The sequence below is a fragment of the Typopeltis vanoorti genome, chromosome 6 (assembly GCF_054136105.1).
Source record: "Typopeltis vanoorti isolate ZY-2024b chromosome 6, IOZ_Tvanoo_1.0, whole genome shotgun sequence".
In the NCBI taxonomy this organism is placed as follows: domain Eukaryota; kingdom Metazoa; phylum Arthropoda; class Arachnida; order Uropygi; family Thelyphonidae; genus Typopeltis; species Typopeltis vanoorti.
The window spans coordinates 111,060,197-111,085,878 of NC_143554.1; the positions used below are offsets into that span (position 1 = coordinate 111,060,197).

Below are 25,682 nucleotides of genomic sequence, written 5' to 3' on the forward strand. Positions count from 1 at the left end.
TGTGTCAGTTGCTTTTTCTAAAGCCTCAAAAAATTCCTCCACTTCTACCTTAGTAGAACCTTCTGTGGGACCATAGGCACAAATAAGTCTCGTCCAGTTCCCCATTCTCATATTTGCCCACATTACTCTACTCGAGACTGACTGCCATTCAAGAAGATTAGCCTCGTATTTTGTGTTGAATATTATGGCTACTCCTTCTTTTCCTTGATTGTTATTGCCTGAATATAACATATAACAGTTCACCTTTATTGTATAATTATTTGGTCAATCTTTATCGATCCCAAATCTGTGTTTTTACAAGGGAGAGTACCATGTGATGGTTGGATTCTATTCATCAAGTTTACAAATAGTTATTAGAGCATTTCATACATTACCCATTTGTAGTCTTTATATTGAAGCAAATGAACTTCTCTATTGCTTTATTGTGATCTCCCCAAACATCTGCCATGGACTAGTATTTTTTTTTTTTCCAATGTTGGGAAGTTCAGTATTACACATGCTGGACTGCTATTTATTTATTTTTATGTTGCCCCCATACCTGAAAGGTCACATGACATGTGAGCAAGTGATTAAGGAGAAAATGTAGCCTGTTGATTGTTTCTTAAAGAGTGGGAGGTTGTACTCACTCGTAAAAACACTATGGGGGAAATGTTCCAAAGAATAAAGGAAGAAGGGATGGAATGGAAGAAGTCGATGGGAAGTTAGTTTGGTGTGTTTGAAGCTGGACAGTGTATGGGTGCTGGCCAGTGGCTGGTCTAGTTCTACGGCTAGAATAAAGTAAGGAAACGGTAGCAGCCAATTCGGAGGGCACTGCTCCTCTGAAAGTTTGGTCAGCTGAAAATACCTATAGAACAGGCACAGTACTGAAACAGAGCACTATGATAAAGTGACTGATGGAAGTCTAGGGTCATCCATTAAGCTGTTTACCATCTTCTGAATATATTCAAGAATTCTTAGAGGTCTTCGGTGCTCTACCCCAAATGTGGGAACAGCACTCCAAAGTTGGATGGATCCGAGACTTATAATAAACTGTTAGGAGTTGAGAAGAAGAGAAGTAATGTTTAGAATAGAAAAGAACACAAAGGTTTTTAGAGGCTAAGGAGGTTATGTAAGTAATATGTTTGTGCCAGGATAAACTGAATGTGACAGTCAACTCAAGAAGAGAAAGCTGATCTTGAAAGGAGACCGGAATGTTATCAAAAATGAAAGGGGATGAGGTAGGATTTTTTTTTGCAGGTAATAATTAGACAGGTTTGAGTTTTTTTAGCATTGAAATTTCCAAGTTGTCATCACCCCATTTCAGGATGTTGAGGAGGTCAGTATTCAAGTCACTGGTTATGGAAGATCTTAAGGCATCTAACAATTAGGGTACTGCAGGGTTTATCGAGTGAGGAAGAGGAATGAAGAATACTGTCATTGGCAAAGCTGTGAAATAGGATTTGAAGTCAGAAAAGGAGGTTATTCATGTAAAGAAAGAAGTGAGTGAGAGCACAGAACTCTGAGACACTCCAGCAATGATAGGGAAATCTGTTGAGAGGAAGTCATCCACCATGACACATAATGAATGACCAGTAAGGAAGCTGGCAATATAAAAGGGGAGGCCATCTTATTGCCTCCCATCTACACTCCAGAATGTATAGAAGGGAAACCAAAAGACTTGTTCAGGAGACTTCACTGCCAGACACAATCAAATGTTTTAGAAATATCAAGAGCAATAACATTAGTTTCTCCAAATCTTTCCATGGCCTGAGTCAAAGGTGGGTGAGATTAGCTAGGAGGTCAGCTGAAGAACGAGAATCGTAGACTCCATGTTGGTGATCACTAATTAACTGATCTCCAGGTAATGAAGAAGCTGGCTGTTGATCTCCATCACTTTTAAAAGTACTGAGGTGAGAGCAATGGGATAATAGATGCCAGACAAAAGTCAGCCATCTAACTATATAATCTTTCGTGTGAAAGAGATTATGTAAGCTGTAAGCTGTTAGCATGAATATTTAACAGTGCCTGCACCGAATGCAGTGGTATTCCTCAATGGGTTTGCACTCCATCATATAGCTTCTTACTTTGCCAGCAATGGCAGTCATATACTCCATTGCCAGTCTACCTGCAACGGTTTAATGCATATAGAGCTGAATACTCTGATTTCATCCTATTCATACTAGTTTTTGATACTAACAGTTTGAGATATCTAAGACCTTTGTTGGTTGTGCTGCTGTTTTTTTCATGATTACTTTGTTTCCGTTCAGATTCTACTTGAATGCAGTAACTACTGAGCCACACACCATCTAGCTTGCACTTGTACACATAAAAGAAAAAAAAAAGTATGATTTATACTGATTTGTTGAACTCAATATAAAGAAGTACAATATAAAGTACTTCTACATCTGGTGCTTTGTTGTCCTACAGTTATTGCACCAGAGGACCCTTAATTTTGATATTCGACTGGGCTTGGATACCTGGTTACACTGAAATCGAAGAAAATGAGACTTCAGATGTAGCTGCTGAGTCAGCTCGTGAATTTTCCACGTACCATTTGTCAGTAATCTGTGCAGGCTACAGTCCGTTCATAAGAGCAGAGTCAATTAATTAATTAGTTGCATTCATTCTTTCAGGAAGCACTGACAAAATAAATTAAGCATTTGACAGTCTAGTCTATGTAGAAACAGAAGAGGGGAAGTTGTACTTGACTAGGCTCTGCATAGATTATAGTCATCTTACACCTTATCTCTAGAGGGCTAATGACCGATGTATGTGTGAACAACTTAACACTTTGTCTTACCATATGCCACGTTTTGGTGGAGTGCCAGCACTTCATTTGAGAGAGATGCTGTTTTTACTAATGTCAGAGCTATATACAGTCAGGTTTTTAGCATTTTACAAAGAGTTAATTTATACAAATGTATTTGATAATAAATGCAGTTTGTTATCTACACATTGACATATGGCATTACTCATTTTTTAAAATAGCTATGCTCACACATTCCAGAATACTAATAATGGCATATACCTTCCTAATATCCATTTTTCCATTTCTTTAATTTAATATGATTCTGCCATTGATGCCATCTATTGATTGCTCTAATTTTTCTCAGAAATCATATATCTGTGATGTAGTATTTAATCAAGTGTTTTTTCTATCCTAGCTCTCAGATCTATAAGCTAAAGTTAATCTGAAAACACTGTCTTGTATATAGCTAGTTTTGTATTCATACCAATTTCTCTTATTCCATTATAATTTATTCAGTTCACTATTCACCATACCATCTCTGCTTATTCTGTTATCTCTCCCATATTTAATTTTCTATTTCATTAAAAGGGCCTAAATATCTAAAAAATATTTTACTGGTTCTATAGATTTTACTCAGGATGCAGCTGATGTTTTATTAGTTTTCCTTCATAGTATTTGTCTTTTTATTGCTTATTTTCATGCCAAATTTGTTACAGCAGTTATTCAGCTTAGTTAAGGAATCCTACAGACTTGTTATACTTCTTAAATAAATCTAGTACATCATAAAGAGTTGAGATTAACTTCTTCAGTTTTGGTATTGTTGTTTAATGAGGATTTTATTGCTCTCTAATTTATATCGATGCTGAATTTGTTCTCTTTGTTGGTATCCTTCATCGGCTGCTTGCACATTCCATTAACAAAATCTTGATTAAATATTTCAATGAATTTGATTGGTATAAAGAAGCATAATGTTAAAATATACCACTGGAATTATACATAAGATATTAAAAAAAAAGCTGAAGTTACTTATAAATTATTAATTTAATTATTTTAGTTCATCCTAGTTAGCCACCTCAAAAAATTGAAAACTGAGGAGGAAAATAAGTCACATTCAAGAATACTGCAAGGTTCTGCATTTATAATTCTTGTTAATACAGATTGCTAGTGCTGTAGTTCTATCCATAGGTATTTCACAATAGGCTAATAATAATATATTATGGAAGAAAATTAGATATTAACATCGCATTAGTGATTTTGAAGATTAGTTTTCATCAGAGATTTATGTATAAGAGTTAATTATGATAGTTAGGAAGCATATTGTATCAAAATTTTAAAAAGTATGCAGTTCTTATTAGGTGTATTTTGCAAAATGCATAGCCAATCCAATTATCCTCGTATCTGACTGGATTTTTATCAAAATTAAGTATTTAGGATCTATATTGGTATGAGACCCAACACACAGTCTGAGAAACTAAATCATAATGGGAGGAATAGTGAGAATCTGTGTGTAAGAGTGACAATGTTATGTAACTGAGTTAATAATGGGAATTACCTTGGAAATGATTGAGGAGAGAATTATTTCGATTTTGTGTTCGTGTGGTTTGGACCCATCAAGTATGTGCATAGATGTCTGCATAAATAAGACACTAGATAAAAACAGATTTGCAAGTTGTCCAACTGTGTCACACAGACAACAGACTACAAAAAAAAAAAAAAAAAAAAAAAAAAAAAAACATATAGGTAGCTTGTTATATATGTGCATGAATGCTAGGAGTATCCAAAACAAAAGGGTAAAGTTTTGTTGCTTTGACCAACTCTTAATGAGACCTGGCTGTCAGAAGCAGACATACTTCTGATAGCCTTCTGATATCAGATGACTAAGATCCAGTTCATATTGAGACCTATGATTGTAAGCCATCTGGTGTGAGTTGGAGTCTAATCAAATACGTAGTGGAGTGTTGTTATAGACGTTGTAGATTGGTTGAGTGGATTGATGAAGAAATGCATTGCTAAATAAAGGCAATATGTGCAAAAAGAGTAATCATAATAGAGGACACTTTAATTATCCAAACATTGATTGGGTAACAGTAAAATCTCATAAGAAGAATGCAACTGAATTTATGGAGCTGTTGCAAGACAATTTAAGCAGCATGTGACAGAAGGAACTCAAGGTCAAAGAGTGCTAGATTTGATTATAGTGTCAGAAGGGGGTTCAGCTAAAGATGTAACCATTCTGCCTATGGTTGGTGACAGTGATCATGCAAATTATAAGGATGATGTTAATTATGAAAATTATAAGCAGCAGGCCAGAAGAGGCACAACTATTGCATGGAAAGCTAAGTTTGAGTATGAAAAGAAACTGGCTCTGCAAGCTAAAGACATTTCCAAAGAATTTTATCGTTATGCTGTAAGCAAAAGAAAGAATGAATATGAAAGAAAAAGTACTGAAGGCAAATGGTGTTGAGGGTGACAGATGCAGAGGAGGTCTAATAAGTGGCCATTTTGTTGAAAACAATCAACCTGATATATGAAATATTGAGTTTGCTGTTACCACTTCACTGGATGAAAAAAAAAACAGGTATATATGAGGAGGAGGTATTACAGCTGTTGCACAAACTGAATAAGAATTCAGCAATAGGGACTGATGGGATATCAGCATGGATGCAAGAGTTTTCAGCTGAGCTGGATATTCCTTTGACCAGTTTATATAATTTGAGTCTCAGAACAGGGATGATTCCACAGCAGTGGAAAGAATGTATGGTAATTTCATTGCATCAATCAGTATCTCAGGACTGGTGGTGAAGATTTTGGAAAAGTTGGTTAGGGCTTGCATTCAGAAATGCCAATAGAGAATCTCTACTTTACAATGAACAGCATGAGTTTACAAAAGGAAGGTCATGTTTCAGCAACCTGCTCACATTATTATATAATGTTATGTTTAATTATTATATATATTATAAATATTATATATATAAAGTCATTATTATATAATTATATTACCATTGAGTTAGACAAAGGGAAGGTTACACCATGTTACTTTTGGATTTTGCTGAGGCTTTTGACAGAATACACTGTGGAAGACTGTTGCATAAATTGCAGAATATAGGATTGAATTATAAAATATTAGCATTGATAAGAGGATGGCTGACTGACACATCAAAAGTGCTATATGGAGGATGTGAGTCTACAAAATTTAAGGTAAACAGTGGTTATACCACAAGGCCAGTCCTTGGTCAACTGTTATGCAGTCTGTATATTAATGACATTGAGAAGGATTTGACAGGTGACATATAGGTATTTGATGATGCAAAGATAGGTAGGATAATCAGGAATGTGGGGGATATACAGAAAACAAAACCCACAACAGGAAGATTTCTTAATGCTGCCTCACATCACCATTCATTGCAAAAAAATAGGCATAATTAAAACCTTGAGAGACAGAGCATACAATATATCTAGCACACAGATAAAGCAAAATGAAGAATTAAACTACCTGACACAGAAGCTCACACTTAATGGGGTTGAACCAAAGACAATCAAAAGAATTCTTAATACAGCTCCTGCAACTCCCTTATCAAAGCACGATTTCAAGAACAAGAACACAATCACGCTACCGTACATCAAGAAATTTGCTACATTGCTCCGCAAGTACAACATAAAAGTGGCTTTTCTTCCATTACAAAAATTATCAAGATTTCCTACATCCACGAAAACCTCCACATCATCCCATGAAAAAAACAGGCATCTATCAGATTAACTGTTCTTTTGGTATCTGTTATGTAGGCCAGACAGGAAGGTCAGGAGAGATTTGCATGGCGGAACATATAAAAGACATCGAATAAAGAAGGGAACACAAATCAAGCTTAGCATTCCACACAGCTGCTACTGGCCATCTAGTACTCTGGCAACAGACAAACATGTCATATGTTGATAAGAACTGTTTCCAAGAAAATTTAAAGAAGCTGCAAAAATGCTTAGTATCCCTGTGCAGTGCAACAAAAATCAAGGCTTGATTTTACATCAAGTGTGGTCTGCCTTCATAAAAAATTTAACTGTCTCGGACCATGGATACAACACTTGTAAGCCACAGAACGTGGCAACAACTAGCATTATTTCACCAAGCATACAATAACGAATGTCTCATTTTGTATTTGAGTTAATAAACAATTTGTGAAGTCAAAAAACATCTGACTATTAGTTATCAATAATCTTTGGTTGTTGTGTTAAACTTTTATACACCATTACCCCTGATGATGTAAGTCTTACGACGAACAAAACTTGTCGGGATTTTTATTCTTTTATTTTTATTGTTTAATATGTGGTCTCAATACCGAAAACTATCTCCAGACATACAGCTATTTTGATGATGCAAAGATAGGTAGGTAGGGTAATCAGGAATGTGGCTGATTTTCAGTACTTGCAGAATGATTCGAATAGACTGGAATTGTGGGCATGAGAAAACATCTGTCATTTCATTGTCAGTAAATGTAAAGTCATGCACTTTGTGTGATTAGATATCCAATGTTGTATTATATTGGTGGGATTTTGCTAAAAGAAACTGATCAGACTGGGGATTTTGGAGTGTTAATAGATAGGAAGTTCATGTAGCAAAGATTCCAAATACAACTCAGAGGATAATTGTAATGCTGAAACAAACTTTGACATGTAAAGATAAGGATGTCATTTTGTCTCTTTACAAGGCCTCGCTTGGACTATTTTGCACCAATCTGGACTCCTGTTTTCTGTGGGGATTATGGTATAGTGGAGAGTGCAAAGAACAGTGCTACAAATGATATCAGGATTGTGGAATACTTATTATGAAGATAGATTTAGAATATGTAGAACACAGATACTAGCAAATAGGAGAAAGAGGGTAATGTGATTTAGACTTACAAATTTCTGAAAGGGTCGTACAGGGTTTCAGTTGATGGAATTTTTCATTTTATAGAGGTTGGGGAAAGGATGAAGGGTATCCTTGGAAGCTGAGAATGATTGCAATCAAAAAGGAGTGAGATCTAGATTTTTCTCTCATAGAGTGGTGTGTGATTGGAATGGATTGCCATTGGATGTTGTACATGCAAGCAGTGTGAATGAATTCAAGAACAAGCATGACAGCTGGTGTGTGTGTGTGTGTGTGTGGAGTATGTGGCCTACCTCAATGAGTCCCTGACTCCAGGGAGTCAAGGACTTGATAATAATATTAATATTATAATCTTAATAATTATAATATGAAAAATTTTCAGTTTCTGAAAGTGTTCAAATTTTTATTTCATTTGGATCCTTTGTCGGTGCAAAATTTGGCAAAATGTTTCAACACAATAAAGTAACAGTACATCCTTTGTTATATAGAATTTAAAAATTTAGTATTTAGAATATCTCCTAAAATTTGAACCTCATCTCATTTTTGGTTCAATTGGATTTTTTAAAAAAAAAAAACATAGTTGTTCTCGAACATATTTTATGCAGCATCTATGTATCCTGTGAACCATATCTATTATTATAGTCAGTTAATTTCCTTACTTGTAAATTTTGCTAGAAGTCAGCACTATACCAGAAAGGTATAGTACTTTGAATGTAATAATGTAGCTCTACCAGTGCTTAGAAGTTAAATATTAACTTCTGAGGGCTATTATTAAATAATTACTCCTGAGTGTTAATAATTACCATAAATCTATAATAGAAAAGTTGTCTACTGTGCTTTTCACTAATTTGTTAAGTAGCAGTTTTTACTTACATAGTATTTAAATATGGATGCATACATGTCATATGCAGTTTATGTAGATGATTCCATGTTTTAATGGTAGCACTCCAGTAGCATAATTGTAGCTGAATAGTCCAGTGAGGATCAAAATTTAAATTGGGGATGTTGAGTATCATGTAGCAAATGGATATCATTTGATGTATCCATAAGTATTCTGCTTATGAGCTTTGTTGGAAAAAGCTCATAAAAAGTTAGTTTTAATATTTTGATCTGAGAATATTTTTCCTTTTCCTTTTTTTAGATCAGTGTGAAATCTGATGTATGGTCTCTAGGTTGCATTCTCTATAACCTTGTTTATGGACACACACCATTCCAACATATCCATAATATGATAGCTAAAATACAGGCAATTGTTAATCCAACCCATCAGATTGATTTTCCTTCTATTGAGGATTTCCATCTTTTGGAAGTTTTAAAGGTAAGTTTTTTTAAAAAAAATAATTCAGATAGAATTATCAATGCATAATGTTCTAATTTTTACTTTCAGTGAAATTTCTTTTATTTAGTATTATTATTATTCCCCCCCCCCCTGCTGGCAGCAGTCATTATGTATAATTATATTTAATGTATATATAGTGATTTCATTTATTTAGATGATTATATTTTAACATTACAGTTGTCCTGAGGACTTTTGTACAACATTAACTCTTATGTATCTTGTAAACTATATCATTACTATAATCAGTTGATTTCCTTTCTTGGGGTTAATGCTAGTGGTTGTGGCTCAGCTCAGTTCTTGAAACTTCTCTGAAATAGTTTCTCTTTCCACTAAGGGCTTGAGAAATTAGAGAGGGTTAGGAATAGAAATTACAGAATATTTCTGATTACATTAATTGATTTTGACAAGGGAAATGGATACACCATGATATTTTTCATTTTGCTAAAGCTTTTGATAAGATATAACATAGAAGGCTGTTGTATAAGTTGGAGGATATGGGACTGGATTTATAAACTACTAGTTTGGATAAGAGGATGGCTGGATGAAATATTGAAATGTGCTATATGAGATGTGAGCCAGCAAGATTTAAGGTGACTGTTAATGAACATTAGAGATCAATCAGTCGATCGTCCATTGTTATTCAATCTTTATGTTAGTGACATTGGAAAGAATTTAACAGAAGAAATGCAGCTGTTTGTTGATGATGCAAAGATAGGCAGGACAATCAGAACTGTGACTGACATGCAGTACTTGCAGAATGATTTGAATAAGCTGGAACTGTGGACATATGTAAATGGCTATTAGTTCAGTGTTATGCTCTTTAGTATAAGGAGTGAGACATCTAGTGGTGAGATTATGCTAAAAGACACTGACCAGGCTAGGGATCTTGGAGTTTACATGTTGGAGGTTGAATGGAATATTATCAGTACTGAGAAAGGATTAAAACTAATTTTAACACTTCCAATATTTTGTCTCCGTCACAGAGACATCTTCAGGGATTACAAAAAACTTTTTGTAACAACACACACAAATACAATAGTGAGTGAAACTAAAGTCCTATCTAGGTGGTGCACCCTCTGTGGGCATTAGCAGGTGGACTAGGATGTAAAGAGGGATCTCTGATAATTAATGTTTCCCAAATTTTGGGAAGTTTAATGCAACCGTATTTGTTTAAATTAGGTTGATTCTTGAGTGCAGATTCAAAGAACAGTCTTTCTTTTTTGAATTTACTATGGTTTTTTTTTTTTTTTTCTCCAGGAGATCCTGTGGGTTGTATCCAAAACATGGTCTGCAAGGAGGGCGCACCACCTAGATAGGACTTTAGTTTCACTCACTATTGTACTGCATTTGTGTGTGTAGTGTTACAAAAAGTTTTTTGTAATCCCTGAAGATGCCTCTGTGATGGAGACAAAATATTGGAAGTATTAAAATTAGTTTTAATCCTTTCTCAGTTCTGATAATATTTCATTAAACCTCCAACATGAATTCTTCATAGATCTTAAGCCTCGACATATGGATCTTGGAGTTCTAGTAGATAGGATATTGATGCTCAGGAATTGTATAGCAAAAATTATAAATACTATTCAGAGGATAATTGCAAATTGCAATCCTGAAATGAATATTGACATGTAAGGATAAGGAAATCACATTGCATCTTTACAAGGCATTGATACACCTTTTGTGGGCTATTGTGTGTAGATCTGGTCTCATGGTTTTTGAAGTGATGCATATACAGTGAAGAGGGTGCAAAGGATAGCATTAAAGATGATATCGAGACTGTGGAATGATAGAATTTTTATGTTACTCCCACCCATGAAAGGTTATATGCAAATCTATAGTACATCTTGTACTTTGTGTGGACTATGGATTTTTTTTTTTTACTGTTGTGAATTTTTTATATATATATTTGTATTTTTGTTTGATTTATTTTTTACATAATCCAGAAACCCTGTTCTAGAGTCCAAATGTGGAACTTTTTTCAAGCCACTTCAGGTCTTCAATAAGCAGGGCAGTGTTCTCATACTGGGCAATGAAATTCACTTCCTACCTAAAGACAATCACAAATATTAATAAATATAAATCACATATGCCTGTGTCAAGATTCAAACTCTCAGCCTGTTGGTTGGAGATCAGGTATTGTTAACCACTCAGTCAACCAGACTAGAATTTGTGTACTGCAAAGGAGAAAGAGGAGTGATGTAATAGAGATGTATAAACTTCTGAAAGGATCATATGGGATGTCAGTCGATGGAATTTTTTATTTTATGGAAGGGGGGGGGGGCATCCACAGAAGTTGAGAGTGAATGCAGAAAGGATTGAGAGAGAGATTTTTTTTTTCTATCATCTATGACCTCCCCTCGATGAGTCCTTGATTCCCTGGAGGTCTCTGATGATAATCTGGTGGATTTTGCCAGTCTGTAATTTTTGTCATTACAGATTAGTGGCTCAGTTGTAGCATATTCTCTCTCCATCCCAACAGGCTGTGGGTTTGGCATGTATGTGAATTCCTTTAGTTAGTAAAAAATTTTCATCACTAAATGCAAACTCACCGTACTCTTTTATTGAAGGTCTGAAGCATCTTGAAAAATTACATTGTTTAGTCTTCTAAAGCAAAGTTTCTGGATTACCCCATTCTAATCTCACCCATTGTGCTGCAGGTTGTCTAGGGAGAAGATTATCCAATCAACAGGTGGGAAACATTTTGTGGATGGAAATGTTATAAATATACAGCACACTCTCAGTTATCTGACTCTCAAATAACCATATCCTCGGTTAATAAGTCCTTGAATGGATTTGTGTATTAAACCTAACTCTTTGGAAGAGGTAACCATATTTAGTTAACTGTACCCTCAGTTAAATGATTATATGATTAATTGAATGTATGGTTTACCAGCAAATTGATTTAAGGACTTGTTAACTGTGCAATCATTGTATAATTGTGAGATCACAGTATATCATTTTTTTATTTATGTTATTAGACCAAGTTACCAGTTATAACCAAGTAACTTGGCTTTCCCTATAATATATAAAGGAATGCTTAGGTGTCATTCATTGTTCATAATAATGCCTAATGGTATAAACAACATCAATAGGAAAAAAATACATTTATTAAACTGACTAATATTTCACTGGTTTTCTACCCACCATTATCAGAGCACATTGATAACTGTGACGGTGCACACAGCACTAAACTAAGTGACTGTAGAAATAGTTCAAATTGCAGCTGACACCTAATGTCCTTACATGCCACCCTCTATGGATCAGATAACTATAAAGTTAATTTAGAGAAGATCTAATAGTGGGACTTCTCTAGCTAGTGAATTTAATAAATGTGTTTTTTTTCTATTGGTGTTATTTATAATGTTAAGCATTATTATACCAAATATAGTAGTCTCCCAGATCTTTGGTTTACCAAAGATCTGGGAGACTACTATATTTGCAACCATACTTGTTGAGGTTGGGAGAGTGCATCATAGCTGATGCTGATTCTAAGATTAGCCTTTCAGACCTTTAAAAACTTCTGTATAATATAGATGCTTTTTTCCATCTGATCCTTTGTGAAGGAGTATCTAGAGCATGGTCTGCCAATCCTAACTTGCCATACAGATGATCTTGGGTGTAATTTTTGTATTCTTCAAGGTTAGCTGATCTACCAGTCTATCCAAAGTAGGTTAAACTGCAGGCACAAGGAATTTTATACCCTCCAGGATGTTCAAGAGGATGTAGTTGATCTTTAGAAGAACGTATGAAAGTAACTAGCTGAATGAATGATTTGAAAGTAGTATGGAGATCATATTTGCAGAGAACTTTGGCCGTTTTTCTGATGTACCCTTAACATATAGAATGGAAATGGTTTTGCTGTGATCTTATGTGATTGGGGGAATGAGGGAGGGATTCATGTAATATTTTATATAGGCTATAGCCATTGGCTAAAGAAGTGTTGCAAAGGTCTTAGAGTTCAGTTTCAAGGGGGAGGGGTGTCATTTGAATAAATAGCTCTAGCTTGGTGATTAAGTGCAGTGGCGAATTCTCCATGCTTGCTGCGCAAGCTCATTAATTGAGAAAGAAGTACTATTTATTTGTTAATAAATGCATGCACTTATAAGCATTCCATTAAGGCTTTAATTTTTGTAGACAGAAGATGTCTTAAGCTTGTGTGGCAATAATTGAGCTTTGCGTTGTATCGAAGGCCGATGCTTGCTCGTCTAGTCAAAGCTACCTTAGCTTGCTCGGTTATAGGAGCTTACAGGTCCTCGCAGCAGCATTGTGATTTCATGCACGTGCATAGCCATTTCACATCGTCTCATTCTGTTGCTTAAACCACAGGCCATACGCAGTCAACGTAGCTCTAGCCAGTGAGCTTCAGCAGCCTTTACAAGTGTGCTTGTTGCTTGGGAAAATTAAGTTACAACCAACTTTTTATGCTGATGTTATTGACCAGTTCATAAAGAACCATAGGGTAGAATTTGTATTCAAGTAGCTAAATTGAAAAATATAGAATATCATTTGTAAAATAAATGTTGTATTTGTATGATTAAATGTACATAAATTTCTAAATATATAGTTTTAAATGGTCAGTATACAAGTATATATGCATTGTACAAGTACTCTCGTATAACACGGTACTTGTACAACGCGGTTTCAATATAATGCAGTCTACAAATTGTAGTAACCCTTTATCTTTTCATAAAAATATATGAAAAGATAAAGGGTTACAAATTTAACAAAGATAAAATCAAATTTTATCTTTGTTAAATTTGTGTCTGCTCGTATTGCGCAGGTAGTTATAAGTAGCGAATTTATATTAGGGGAAACACCCTTTAGTACGCATGTACATCAGTTGTATACCGTATAAAGTGGTTATCATTGAAAATTGTTTTCGTTTTCTGCCAGGAAAGCGCATTAAAAATCATAAGTGTGTTATCTCAAGCTGAGCACTTTATTTTCTGGTGAGTTACATACATCATTAATATGTAATGCCTTTTTATGTAAAAAATAATTTTTATAGTAAGCCGCAAATTGCATTGAAAGGGAAAAAATGAATATCGAAAATTGAATTAAAACCAGTTGATATAAGGACTTTGAATTTAAATGAATCAGCAATTCAAACAATCAAACACAATGAACATAAAATCCGAGAAAGTGTTTATTGCTGGGTCAACAGCAAGTGCAAAGCTCGTTGCTCGCTTACGTACTTTTCTAAGAGAAAAATGAAGAAATCTCTAATGATTTGGAAAGAAGATGCACTCAAAAGAAAATTCCTTTGGATGGAAATCTTATTAAACAAAAAACTCTCAAAGTTTATAAACATTTATAATGCAGACCAGGTGTTCAATGCTGATGAATCCAGGTTATATTGGAAAAAAATGCCAAAACGCACCTATATTTCGAAAAATGAAAGATCAGCTCCTGGATTCAAAGTTTCCAAAGACAGAATTACTCTACTGTTTTGTAGTAATGCATCAGGTGATTACATGACAAAACTAATGTTTATTAACCAATCTTCAAATCCTCATGCTATGAAAGATTAAAATATGCACTTATTTTTATTTTGCCTAAAACATTTATCCATTACATGCAATGAAGCTTAATTACAATTTATAATTTTTATACTATGTATTTGTGTCATAGTTTATGTTTTCTAACTTACATGAATTAAATAAAAATATATTTTTGTTGGATATGTCATTGTTGTTTATATAATTTTTTAAAAAAAAAACCGATTTCGGAACATAATCCTACTTTTTGTATGTGATCCGAGTCTCACATAACGCAATTTATATAATGTGGCATTTCTATGGAACCTAACATCTTTGTTATACGAGAGTTACCTGTAATTCATTATTCCGATAATCAGATTTCAATCACGCCTCTCACTCCCTGAATAATAACAAGAGCAAGCATGAATTTCTAGACCATCATTCGCCCCTGATTAAGTGTTTTGAGGATGCCATTACTGTTGGAAAGGGTGGTGGTGATGTGATTGTTTATGTAAATACCTTCTAGTATGAGTGGGTTTTCTGTAGATAGAGAAATATAATGAACCATTAGGAAGTTGTGTCACTAGTGTATCTAAAAAGGGAAGACTATTATTACTTTTCTATGGTGAAGTTTATTTTAGGATGTTGGCTGTTAGGATGTACAAAAAATGAATGTAATGTTCTGGGCTATGAGACCAAACACATCATCAACAACAACATAGTTCAGTGTTGAGTGCTTGGTTTTCAAAATGCTTCACATAGAAGTTTGCTGGGGGGGGGGGGTCAGAAAGAGGGGGAACTCATCTCTGTCCCATCTAGCTGTTTATATAGTTTATAATATTTTATTTTATGCATATTAGTTGCATATATTCTCTCTTTCTCTCCATTTTTTTTGAATGGGGGGGGGGTGCATACATTAGTGTGTGAAAAATGTTCCTGTATCAGATTTTTCCATAATCCAAACCATGTGGAAAAGTTGAATAATGAGCATAAAAAATTTTACTTTTTGGCATATATTTTTATTTATGTGCGATATGCAATCAATTTATATGCATAATTTCTTTTTATAGTAAAAAAACACATCCCTTCCACATTTGAGTGCACAACTCCCACACCATTTCTTTTGTTTTATGCAATTCTAGAAGACTTCCTTTTTTTTTTTTAGGAATTGGATTGGCTATTCTTGTCTAAAAGACTTTATGATTGTACCACTTTTCTTTTTAATGATTTGAAACAGAAGTGATTGCTGGGAGAGTTTCATGATAACTTGACCACAAAATTTGTAAACTAGTCTTATATTAATATTGTAACAGGCTAACAGATACAAAATCTAGAAACGCTTCTCTACAGACCAAACCTGTACTTTGTCAAGCCACCTCAGGCTGCCACCCTGCTCACCAGGGTCATAGCCTTGTACTGAGCATTGAAAACCATATGCCATCTAAAACTGAATTTGCTTATGAAAATAATTTTAAAAATCCATAAACAAAATAAGCATTCATCATGTACGCTTATGTAAATTACATTCACAATATCCACTTGTGACATCATTGGTAATGTAATGGTATCTATGCCAGTGCCATTAGATGCATGTCTGTTGTATGCACTGTAGACTAGACACTCAAAGTGCTTATAAAAATAAACTTCTCATTATATGCTATGCTCATTACATCAGAGTTTTTTTTATTATTATTATTCTCTACCAGAGACAAGTCATTGCTGACACACAGTCATGACATACTACAATAGTCTACATTTTATCAACTTTTGCTTAGTGTAATACATGGGGAAACAGTCAAAAGAAAAACTTCATGTGGTTATGAAAGTTGCAGAATTTGTGACAGTGGTAGAATTAGAAACCTGGGGTTCTATTTGATCTGGTTGGCTGACAGATAGCATACCTTCTAGACTAAACAAGAAAAATCATGTTTTCTTGTTTAGTTTAGAAATTTTGGGAATTTAATTAAGATGACTATTTAAAACCTTGTTGAACTTGAAAAACATGAATTAGAACCAAGAGAAAAAAATGCTTAAAACACTACAAGTATATGATATAATGGAATCTTATATGGAGCAGATATACCTTATACTTAAGTTGCAAATCAGCAGTTAGAATTTTAGAATACTGAGGAGGAGGAGGGTATGATGTTAAATCAGGAGTCAGTCTGGATTAAGCTTAGTTCTTTTGCTGATGACATAATCCATGCAGATGACATTGATTATGATTATGACAGATGATTATGCAGATGACATAATCCTCTTAAATAAATCTGTTACAAATCTAAGATTTGTAACAGAGTTTTTAACAAATTAAATATTGTGACAAATTGGTATGAAAATCAGCAATAAAAAGACAAATAATGAACTCAGGCATAAAACATCAATTGTATTCTCATAAGTGAACCTATAGAACAATTAAACATTTTAGTTTTAAAAAAAAAAAAAAAACTGTTCTTAAGAACAGTTTTTAGTGAAGATATTGAATTAAATATTGATATAGATAATGACTGGCATGGTTTTGGAAGGTCAGATGAATAAATTTATATATAAGAAGAGAGAGGAAAGCAACACCAAGGATTAGGTTTTAAGGATGATCATATTGAATTTTAGAATGAGTCAGACTAATCATTATGCATTTATGTGGAATTTATCTAGGTTTCTGCTGTATTGTTTTTTGCAATGCAAAGTTATCTGACCTGTAATAAAAAAAAAAAAAATCAGTTTTTCTCTGTCACGATAAGAAACAATGTTAAAAAAATTATTTTTTAAAAGCGTTTTCTTAAAAAGTTTGATTTTTCACTTATTCAACTGACTTACTATTAAAACCATTTTAAGTCATAAATATTTGGTCAAAAATTAAAAAAAAACTAAAGTTGCTTTTTCCATAGTGATCTTTTAATGAGAGATATCGAAACTAAAAAAAAACATTCTTTTTTTTTATTATGATAGAAAATTAGATAAAACAGAAATATTTTATAGCTAATTTGAATAATTTTTAAATGCAGTCCTGTTTAATGAGAAATCCTAAAAAGCGACCCTCTATTCATGAGCTGCTATGTCATCCATATTTGACCTCTACTGGTAAGTTATATTATTTTAATGAGCTTCTTATTCCATTGTCTACTCTTTTTCCTGGTTTTGGAGCGTATATAATTATTAGTTAATAAAATGAACTATTAATGTGCAAGAAAAATAAATAAAAAGAACTAATAAATGACAAAAACTTAACACTGCAAAACATGATGTCGTTTTAAAATAGAGTTGCCACTGCTTTCAACAATTAAAATATTTCATATAAAAAGCAATTTTTTTTTGCATGGCTATCTTGTATAATGGTTAATTAATGATTAATATATGATAGGGATGATGAATTAATTAAATTAATTAATTTAAAACCTTCTATCAATTGCAAGTTAATACACCAACATTTCATAAGCATAGACCAGTATATAAGTATACACCACTATAACAAACTATTGAAAAGTCCTAACCTAAACCTCATAGGTATGATGCTATGCTAAAAGAAATTAACTTTAGCAAACTGACTGTTCCTTTGGTCCGTATTAGTTTACTAAAGTGAGAATCAACTGTGTTATAGAAGTCCTTCATAATTTGTTGACTGCATTTTTATGTAAACTGAACTGATTGTGGGAAGGACTCTTTTGTCTTTCTAAACTTTAATAAACACCAAATCTTATTCTTTACATCTTAAATTATGCTGTGATAGATTTAGCAAACTTAAATATTTCATGAAATCCATTCTTCTTGTAAGACTTCTTACCATTTTCTATTATGGACCTAACCCATTTATCTCCATCTTTTTTTCCATTATGGCTGGCTCCTGATGCCAGCATTCTCCAGTCATCTCTATCAGGTAATCATTTCATCTCCTCTCATTATTCTGGCATTCCACTTTCTTCATATGGATGCCACTGAGTTGTCTTTGTCCGTTTCGTGTGTGCAATGTCTTTTCCGTTTTAATTTTAAAATCTCTTTGCTGTATTCAGCATCTTTGTTTCTTTTCTAATATCTTCATTCTTTATTTTGTCTTATAGCTTGATGTTTAGCATGGTTCCTTACATTTTATTTTAGTTCTTCTCATCCTACCCATTATTTGTTTGGTTATTAGCTGTGTGTCTGACCCATGTTTCATAACCAGAATGAAACATTGGTTGAAAACTTTTGTTCTATTGTCAGGTTTTATTTTACTGCACAGGAATCTTTTCTGTTATGGCAAAAGCCATCCAGCCTAATTCTTTTTAAGTTCTTCATATGCTTCTCTTTCCTGATGTAAAAGTTCTTCCAAGGTATACATATTTTGTGCTTGCTTTATTTTGGTATTGTCTATTTTATTGTTATTTGTTCTTTTGTTATGTAGTCTTATTCAATATTTGTCATTATTTTAGTTTACCTCATAGTCATGAACCAAAACGTTGACCATCTATATAGTAACATCTTGGACTTTCTGTGGCCAAGGTAACTGGCTCAGCATTGGCTTCACTAGACCACAAAAGGTGTTGTTGAGGTATTTTGGATCAGTTAGCAGAATAACATCATGGAGGTCAGCGACTGAGTGAGCCCTGATTGATATTGACTGGCAGATACTGCATTCCACATATTCTCACAATTCTTTGATGGGATTTGAATCATTAGAGTTAGGCAGCCAGGAGAGCACATGGAATGCTTGAATATGCTCTTTGAACCATGCATGCACAATCCAAACCTTATAATATGAGGCATGGTCTTGCTAGTAGAGTCCAGATCTATTGAGTCACATTGTCACCATTTATGACAGTATTTGGTCCAAAACAATCCCCAGTTATGAATTAGTGATCAAGGTTCAGTGGGGACGTGAGGATCCAGTGATGTCCATGAGAACAATCTCCATACTATGATACCAGCACTAGGCTGTTTCTGGCCCACTGTGCAGTCAGGTTGGCTGGAAGCAAACTTGGTTGTCATGTTTTGTCTTATGAGTGTATATCGTCTTTATTTGATGCTGTATTTAGTTTTCACTATTTATTCTAGCTCTGTTTTTTTTTTTTTTTTTTGCTAATCCCAAGTCAGTAGAGTCTAATTTCTAGTGAGAGCATTAGAGAATCTTCATAACGAAGGTCACCACTTTGTCTCTAAATGAAGAAAGTGATCATACAGTCTTGACCAGGGAGATGGCTAAGCATGTGGAATTAACAAAAGATATGTAGAACTGAAGCTGATGATTATCTAGGAATATTTGAGGAAATCAGTATCAGACTACATACCTAGAGCTGGGAGGATAAAAATCAGTTGGGAGTTAAATGGATTAGTAGCATCATTAAGCAGGAGTTATCAAAAGTTAATCATCATCAAATTCCTGCCATGTACCCTCAAGGGGTGTACAGGATATGATAGTACTACATGAAAAAAAATTACATCATTACTAACTTCCTATCTACAATTTTCCTCCAAATCAGTCTGTTACTTGTTAAGACTCCAACATTATCAGAGCTTATATTTCTATCGTCTAAGGCACTTTGTACCGTATCAATCCACCTATATCTTGGTCTTCCTCTGGGTCGTTTTGCTGCCAACTTGGCAGAGAACACTTGTTCTGCTAATCTTTCCTTGCCCATTCTGTTTAAGTGACCATACCACCTGAGATTAGCTCTGCTAACGCATTCCTGGATGCTGACAATGTCAAGTTCTTTCTTAATATCTTCGTTTTTAATATGATATTGCCATTGATGCCATCTGTTCATGCCTATAATCTTTCTCAGGACTCTCATGTCTGCGGTCTCTAAGTCTTTGGTCAAGTGTTTTACTTCTGACCCAGTTCTCAGATCCATAAGTTAAAACTGGTTTGAACACTGTCTTGTATACAGCTAATTTAGTGTTCTGACTAATTTCTCTTTTATTCCATATGAATTTATTCAATTGACTTCCCACCATACCAGCTTTGCTGATTCTGTTGTCTATTTCTATATTTAATTTGCCATCTTCAGTAAAAATCGTGCCTAAGTAGCTGAAAAGTTTCACATGTTCCACGGGTTCTCCATTCACAACACAGTTGACATTTTCAATGATTCTGCCTATTTTCATTGTCTTTGTTTTTTTATTGCTGACCTTCATACCATATCTATTACAACAGCTATTCAATTTAGTCAGAGAATCTTGCAGACTTGTAGCGGATTTATTTAGAAGTATAACGTCATCCGCATAAAGCAAAGAGCTGACATTAACATCTCCAATTTTGATATCATGTTTAATACCACTTTCCTTCATAATGTGATCCATATAGATAATGAATAACAGAGGGGATAATGTACAACCTTGTCTCACACCAGATTTAACATTAAACCATCTTCCTGTACTTCCATCAATTCTAACTGCTGACTTACAACTCAAATAAAGACTAAGTATTGCTTGATATAATGCCCCATTGACACCATATAACTGCAGCATATTGAATAGCTTCTCTCTTGGCACCTTGTCATATGCCTTTTCCAAATCGACAAAACTTAAATACAGATCTTTGTTATATTCCCATGCTTTCTCGACTATTTGTCGTAAAGTAAAGATCTGATCCTGACAGTCTCTATTTGGCCTGAATCCAGCTTGTTCTTCACCAAGCTTTTCTTCCACAATTCTTCTCAACCATATCTCAACTATACTTGCATAGAACTTGCCAGGAACACTCAGTAAGGAAATACCTCTGTAATTCTCACATTCAGTTTCATTTCCCTTTTTATATATGGGTACTATGAGAGCTCTACTCCAATCATCAGGAATCTGTCCCTCTGTCCAGGCTTTCTGAACTATGCAGTGCAGCCACTGTAAGACTCTTATACCACCATACTTCAGCATTTCTGGTCGAATATCATCTACTCCTGCTGCCTTTCCACATTTCAAGCCTTTGATGGCTTTTTCTACTTCAAGTAGTATGGATATGTATTCCTGACTGCATGCCTGATCAGTGTTTTTTACCACTGTGCTGTCATCACTGTTTGTTTCATTTAGCAGTTTTTTAAAGTAATTACTCCATACCTCAAGGATATCTTTTTCTCCCGTTTTCATATCACCTTTATCATCTCTAATGCCTTTTACAGCACTCTTTCCTCCATTCCTAAGCTTCTTCAACAACCTCCAGAATATTTTGCCACCTTCTTGATATTTATTTTCTGTATTCTTGCCAAAGTCCTCCCATGACTTTCGTTTTGCTAGTTTTACACAGTTTTTAGCATTCTTGCATTTGTCTCTATATTCTCTAAGAGCACAAGCTGACTTATTTGACAGGAACTTTTGATATGCTTTTTTCTTTTACTTCACTGCCTCTTTAACTTCCTGTGTCCACCAGGGAGTTCTGATTTTTTTATCCTTGCAGACAACCTCACCACATGCCTCTCTGGCAGAATCAGTCAATGTTTTCTTCATAGTTTGCCACTGAATCTCCAAGGTTTGATTCCTGTTCTCAAACTCTTTCATTTTTCTTCAATAATCTTTGTGTATTTTAGTCTACAGTTAACATCTGAGAGCTGCTCAACTTTTATTCACTTTAAAACTTTCTTACATGTTATTCTTTTGAATATGAAATTCAATTTTATCCTGCTCAAGACTAAATGGTGATCACTTCCAGTTTCATATCCTCTGTACACTCTGGTGTCCTGCACCAGGGAGAAAACATCACTATCAACAATAACATAGTCAATGAGACTTTTCTTATTCCTTGCCTCTTCTCTCCATGTGAATTTGTTCACATTTTTATGTTGGAACATGGTGTTAGTAATAACCAGTCCATGTCCTGAGCAGAAATCCAACAGATATTTGCCATTATTATTAGCTTTGCTCCTTTCTCCAAATTTTCCCAAAATATTTTTGTATGTCTCACAATCATTTCCTACTCTGCTATTTAGATCCCCAACAAGGACCAACTTTTCCTTTTTCATTGTGTCAGTTGCTTTTTCTAAAGCCTTAAAAAATTCCTCTACTTCTACCTTAGTAGAACCTTCTGTGGGACCATAGGCAGAAATTAGTCTCATTGTCCAGTTCCACATTCTCATATTGCCCACATTACTCTACTTGAGACTGACTGCCATTCAAGAAGATTAGCCTCGTATTTTGTGTTGAATACTATGGCTACTCCTTCTTTTCCTTGATTGTCATTGCCTGAATATAACATTTTGTATTTATTGCTCAGAAAGATCTCGCCAGTTTTGGTCTTTTTTGTTTCAGTCACTCCTATTATGTCGATCTGGTACTTATCTAATTCTTCAGCTAGCTCCATTTCTTTGCCATTCAGGCTTCTTACGTTGATAGTACCGATCTTTAACTCTGGTGATGTTGAGTTGGGGTTTGTTTTCAGATTTGTTCCAGTAGCTGACGTTTCGTTGTTCGCCCTGGTTCCCTGGCGAAAACAACGGGGGCCTTGTTTAACCGGGTGATGCCCCAGCCAGCCAGCATGAAATTTTGTCATGTTGTACCATCGTTTTTTATTTTGGTTTAACCAATAAGAATACAATTTGGTCAGCTAAATCCCAAATTGCCAGCCCATCCTCGTTTGTTCAGTATCCAAGTAGTTACCCAAAAGGGTGCACCACGAGAAGGTGAGGATTGGACATTAGGTCAGCAATCGCATGATCAATATAATGCACAGCAAGAAGGGTGACTGGCATACTAGCATCGATGAGATATCAGCCTGTGTATCTGTGTATTACAGGAAAGCGAAGAGAAATGACACTGCCCTTAACCAGACTGTTTAAGTCTCAGCACTGATAGTGCTAAGATAGTGGAAAAAGGACAAAATAGTTCCATTACCTAATAGACTCCAAGAATGGAGGTTTCAGAATATAAATCAGTTAATATCTCAGAAGTGGTGGTTAAGATATTGGAAAAGGTCATTGAAGACAGATTTCTGTAATTGGTGGATAGCAATATTATCCTGGTGATCCAGGATGGGACTTATTCTCCCAATTCATCTGACTGTAAACTGCTGATTTATGAAGGCTTTCATTGGGTAAGCATAATGTGGTGGTAGTAGCAGGGTAGCTTCGGTCATGCTGGTTGTGTTATCCTTGTGGTCCTAAGAAATGCAATAATTTCAGTTTAGGTTGCTCTTTTTATTGTAGCTTTTCGCAATCTGGTCTGGTCATGAAATCTGAAGTTAGTTCACCAAATGTTCAGCTTAGGAATATCAAACTTTTGTTCCATTACAGTGTCTGAATTTTTTACTTCTCTCAATTTGAAAATTGTGTTGTTTCACCTTACCAGAAAATGCATTGTCATCATCTGTCTGTAATAGTATTTCCATTGAAAACATGGTGTGGATGGAATTTTTTTCCCTTGTTACTTCTGTACCAGCTCTTGTAAGCATTCTGATGCACAGTTTTTTGTGTATAATATTGTGTAAGGTAGATTATGGAATATGCACTTTGCAAATGACCCAGCGAATGGATTTATGGCAGAGGTTACACTGAAAAGTTTATCATTTCATGTTATTCCATATCTCCACTGTCTAGGTTCTGCTTTCTTTCTTTCTGTTCATTCAAGTGGATAATGTCCATAACCCTGTCTAAATTTCCTCTCCATACAGCTGGAAACTTAAATCAGAGCCAAAAAACAACACTAAACTTTCTTTGTTCTGTGCAACATGCACGCACAATGCAGTAGCTGAGATCATTTGCTGTCAATTAACATTTGACAGGTTATTGTATCTCTTTGGAGGAAGTGGATTCTGTAATTCACTCATTGTCAGTTAATGTATCATTTTGTTATTCAACTTCAGCATAAAAACTTTTTCTTCTTCCTCTTTAACCTTCTCTCCCTTTGGAGTCAGAATGGAGAAGATAAAGCTTTTCTTATTCACTCTTCCCTCAAAAATTAACTAGTTATCAAGCAAAATGCTTATTATCAGCAATTCTCATATTAATTTGAACAGTATTCTTTTTCCCTTGCTCATAATTTATATACTGACTTATACTGTCTTGTCAGATTACATTGTAAAACTGATAACTATCATAGCATATGCATCTTTCACCATTTGTGACCTGTATCGTTGTCAATATTATAAAATTCAGTTCAATTACTAAAACAAAACCTTAACAAATTTATGTTATCTGTAGAAATTCTTGACTCATTTGTATGTTAAAAATCACTATCACTGACAAAAATAATGGAAAAACTGGATCCAGATTCAGACTCTGCAACCATTTAACGACCGGAACTTGGAATATTAGGACTCTACTACAATCAGGTCAACTCAAATTACTACAGCATGAACTAAAAAGATGTGAATGGACTGTTATAGACTTTGCGAAATTCGATGGCCCAAAACAGGAGAGCTAACAACATATGAAGGGCATTTGCCTTTTTATTCTGGATGTGACTGCAATGGAAAAGAAGGGATCGGTTTTTGATACACAAATCATCACGAAATTCTGTCATGGAATTCAACTATCAATAGCAGAATTGCTCTAGTCCGCTTGAGAGGAAAACCACTCAATGTCACCATCATACAGGTCTATGCCCCAACCACAGATCACGAGGACTCTGAAGTAGAGGAGTTTTATGGTCAACTTAATGCAACAATCACCAGAGCGAATAGAAAAGACCTTTTGATTGTACAGGGCGATTGGAATGCCAAAATTGGAACAGACATCGGTAAAGATTATCTCCCATTTGTTGGACCGTATGGCTATGGGGAGACAAACTAAAGAGGTTTTGAATTGATCAATTTTGCCTCACAAAATGAACTTATCATTACTAACACTCTATTTCCCCATAAATTTTCCAGAAGATGGACATGGACTTCCCCTGATGGTAAAACACACAGTCAAATTGACTTTATCCTTATAAGCACAAGATTTAAAAACTCCATCAACCTCACAAGAACCAGATCATTTCCTGGAGCCAACATTGACAGCGACCACAACATGGTCATCGCAACTGTGAATATGAAAATGAGGGAAAGATTACCTACAAAATCAACTCGTAAAAGATATAATATAGAAAAATTAAAAAGATCCCCAAATAAATACACTATATAAATACAAATTAAAACAAATTTTTGACACAAGCTTCAATAAATATAATAGTATCGAATGTAAAACCAAATACTTCTCAAAAGATAACTGAGACAGCTGAAGAAATCCTTGGATACAAAAGGAAAATAAATAAACCATGGATAAGCAAAAATATTTTGGACCTATCCGACGAAAGAAGATATTTGAAATCTCGTATTAATAGCGGTGATAATAGTGAACAGTATAAAAATTAGTAAGATTATTAAAAAAAGAAATCAAA

At 34.5% G+C, this 25,682-nt stretch overlaps 1 protein-coding gene across 5 annotated transcripts in view; it reads left to right on the forward strand.

Annotated features, from left to right (window-relative positions):
• The window catches only part of Mps1 (dual specificity protein kinase monopolar spindle 1), a 199,875-nt gene that overhangs the window by 152,009 nt on the left and 22,184 nt on the right, over nucleotides 1–25,682 (forward strand). For 4 of the 5 annotated variants that reach the window (XM_090393600.1, XM_090393598.1, XM_090393601.1 and 1 more), the window contains exons 12-13: nucleotides 8,731–8,907; nucleotides 17,414–17,489. In XM_090393600.1, coding sequence (XP_090249726.1) covers nucleotides 8,731–8,907; nucleotides 17,414–17,489 — 253 coding nt within the window. Of the gene's footprint in view, nucleotides 1–8,730; nucleotides 8,908–13,821; nucleotides 13,878–17,413; nucleotides 17,490–25,682 lie in introns of all 5 variants that reach the window. The other variant, XR_016548404.1, reaches the window with a different exon arrangement.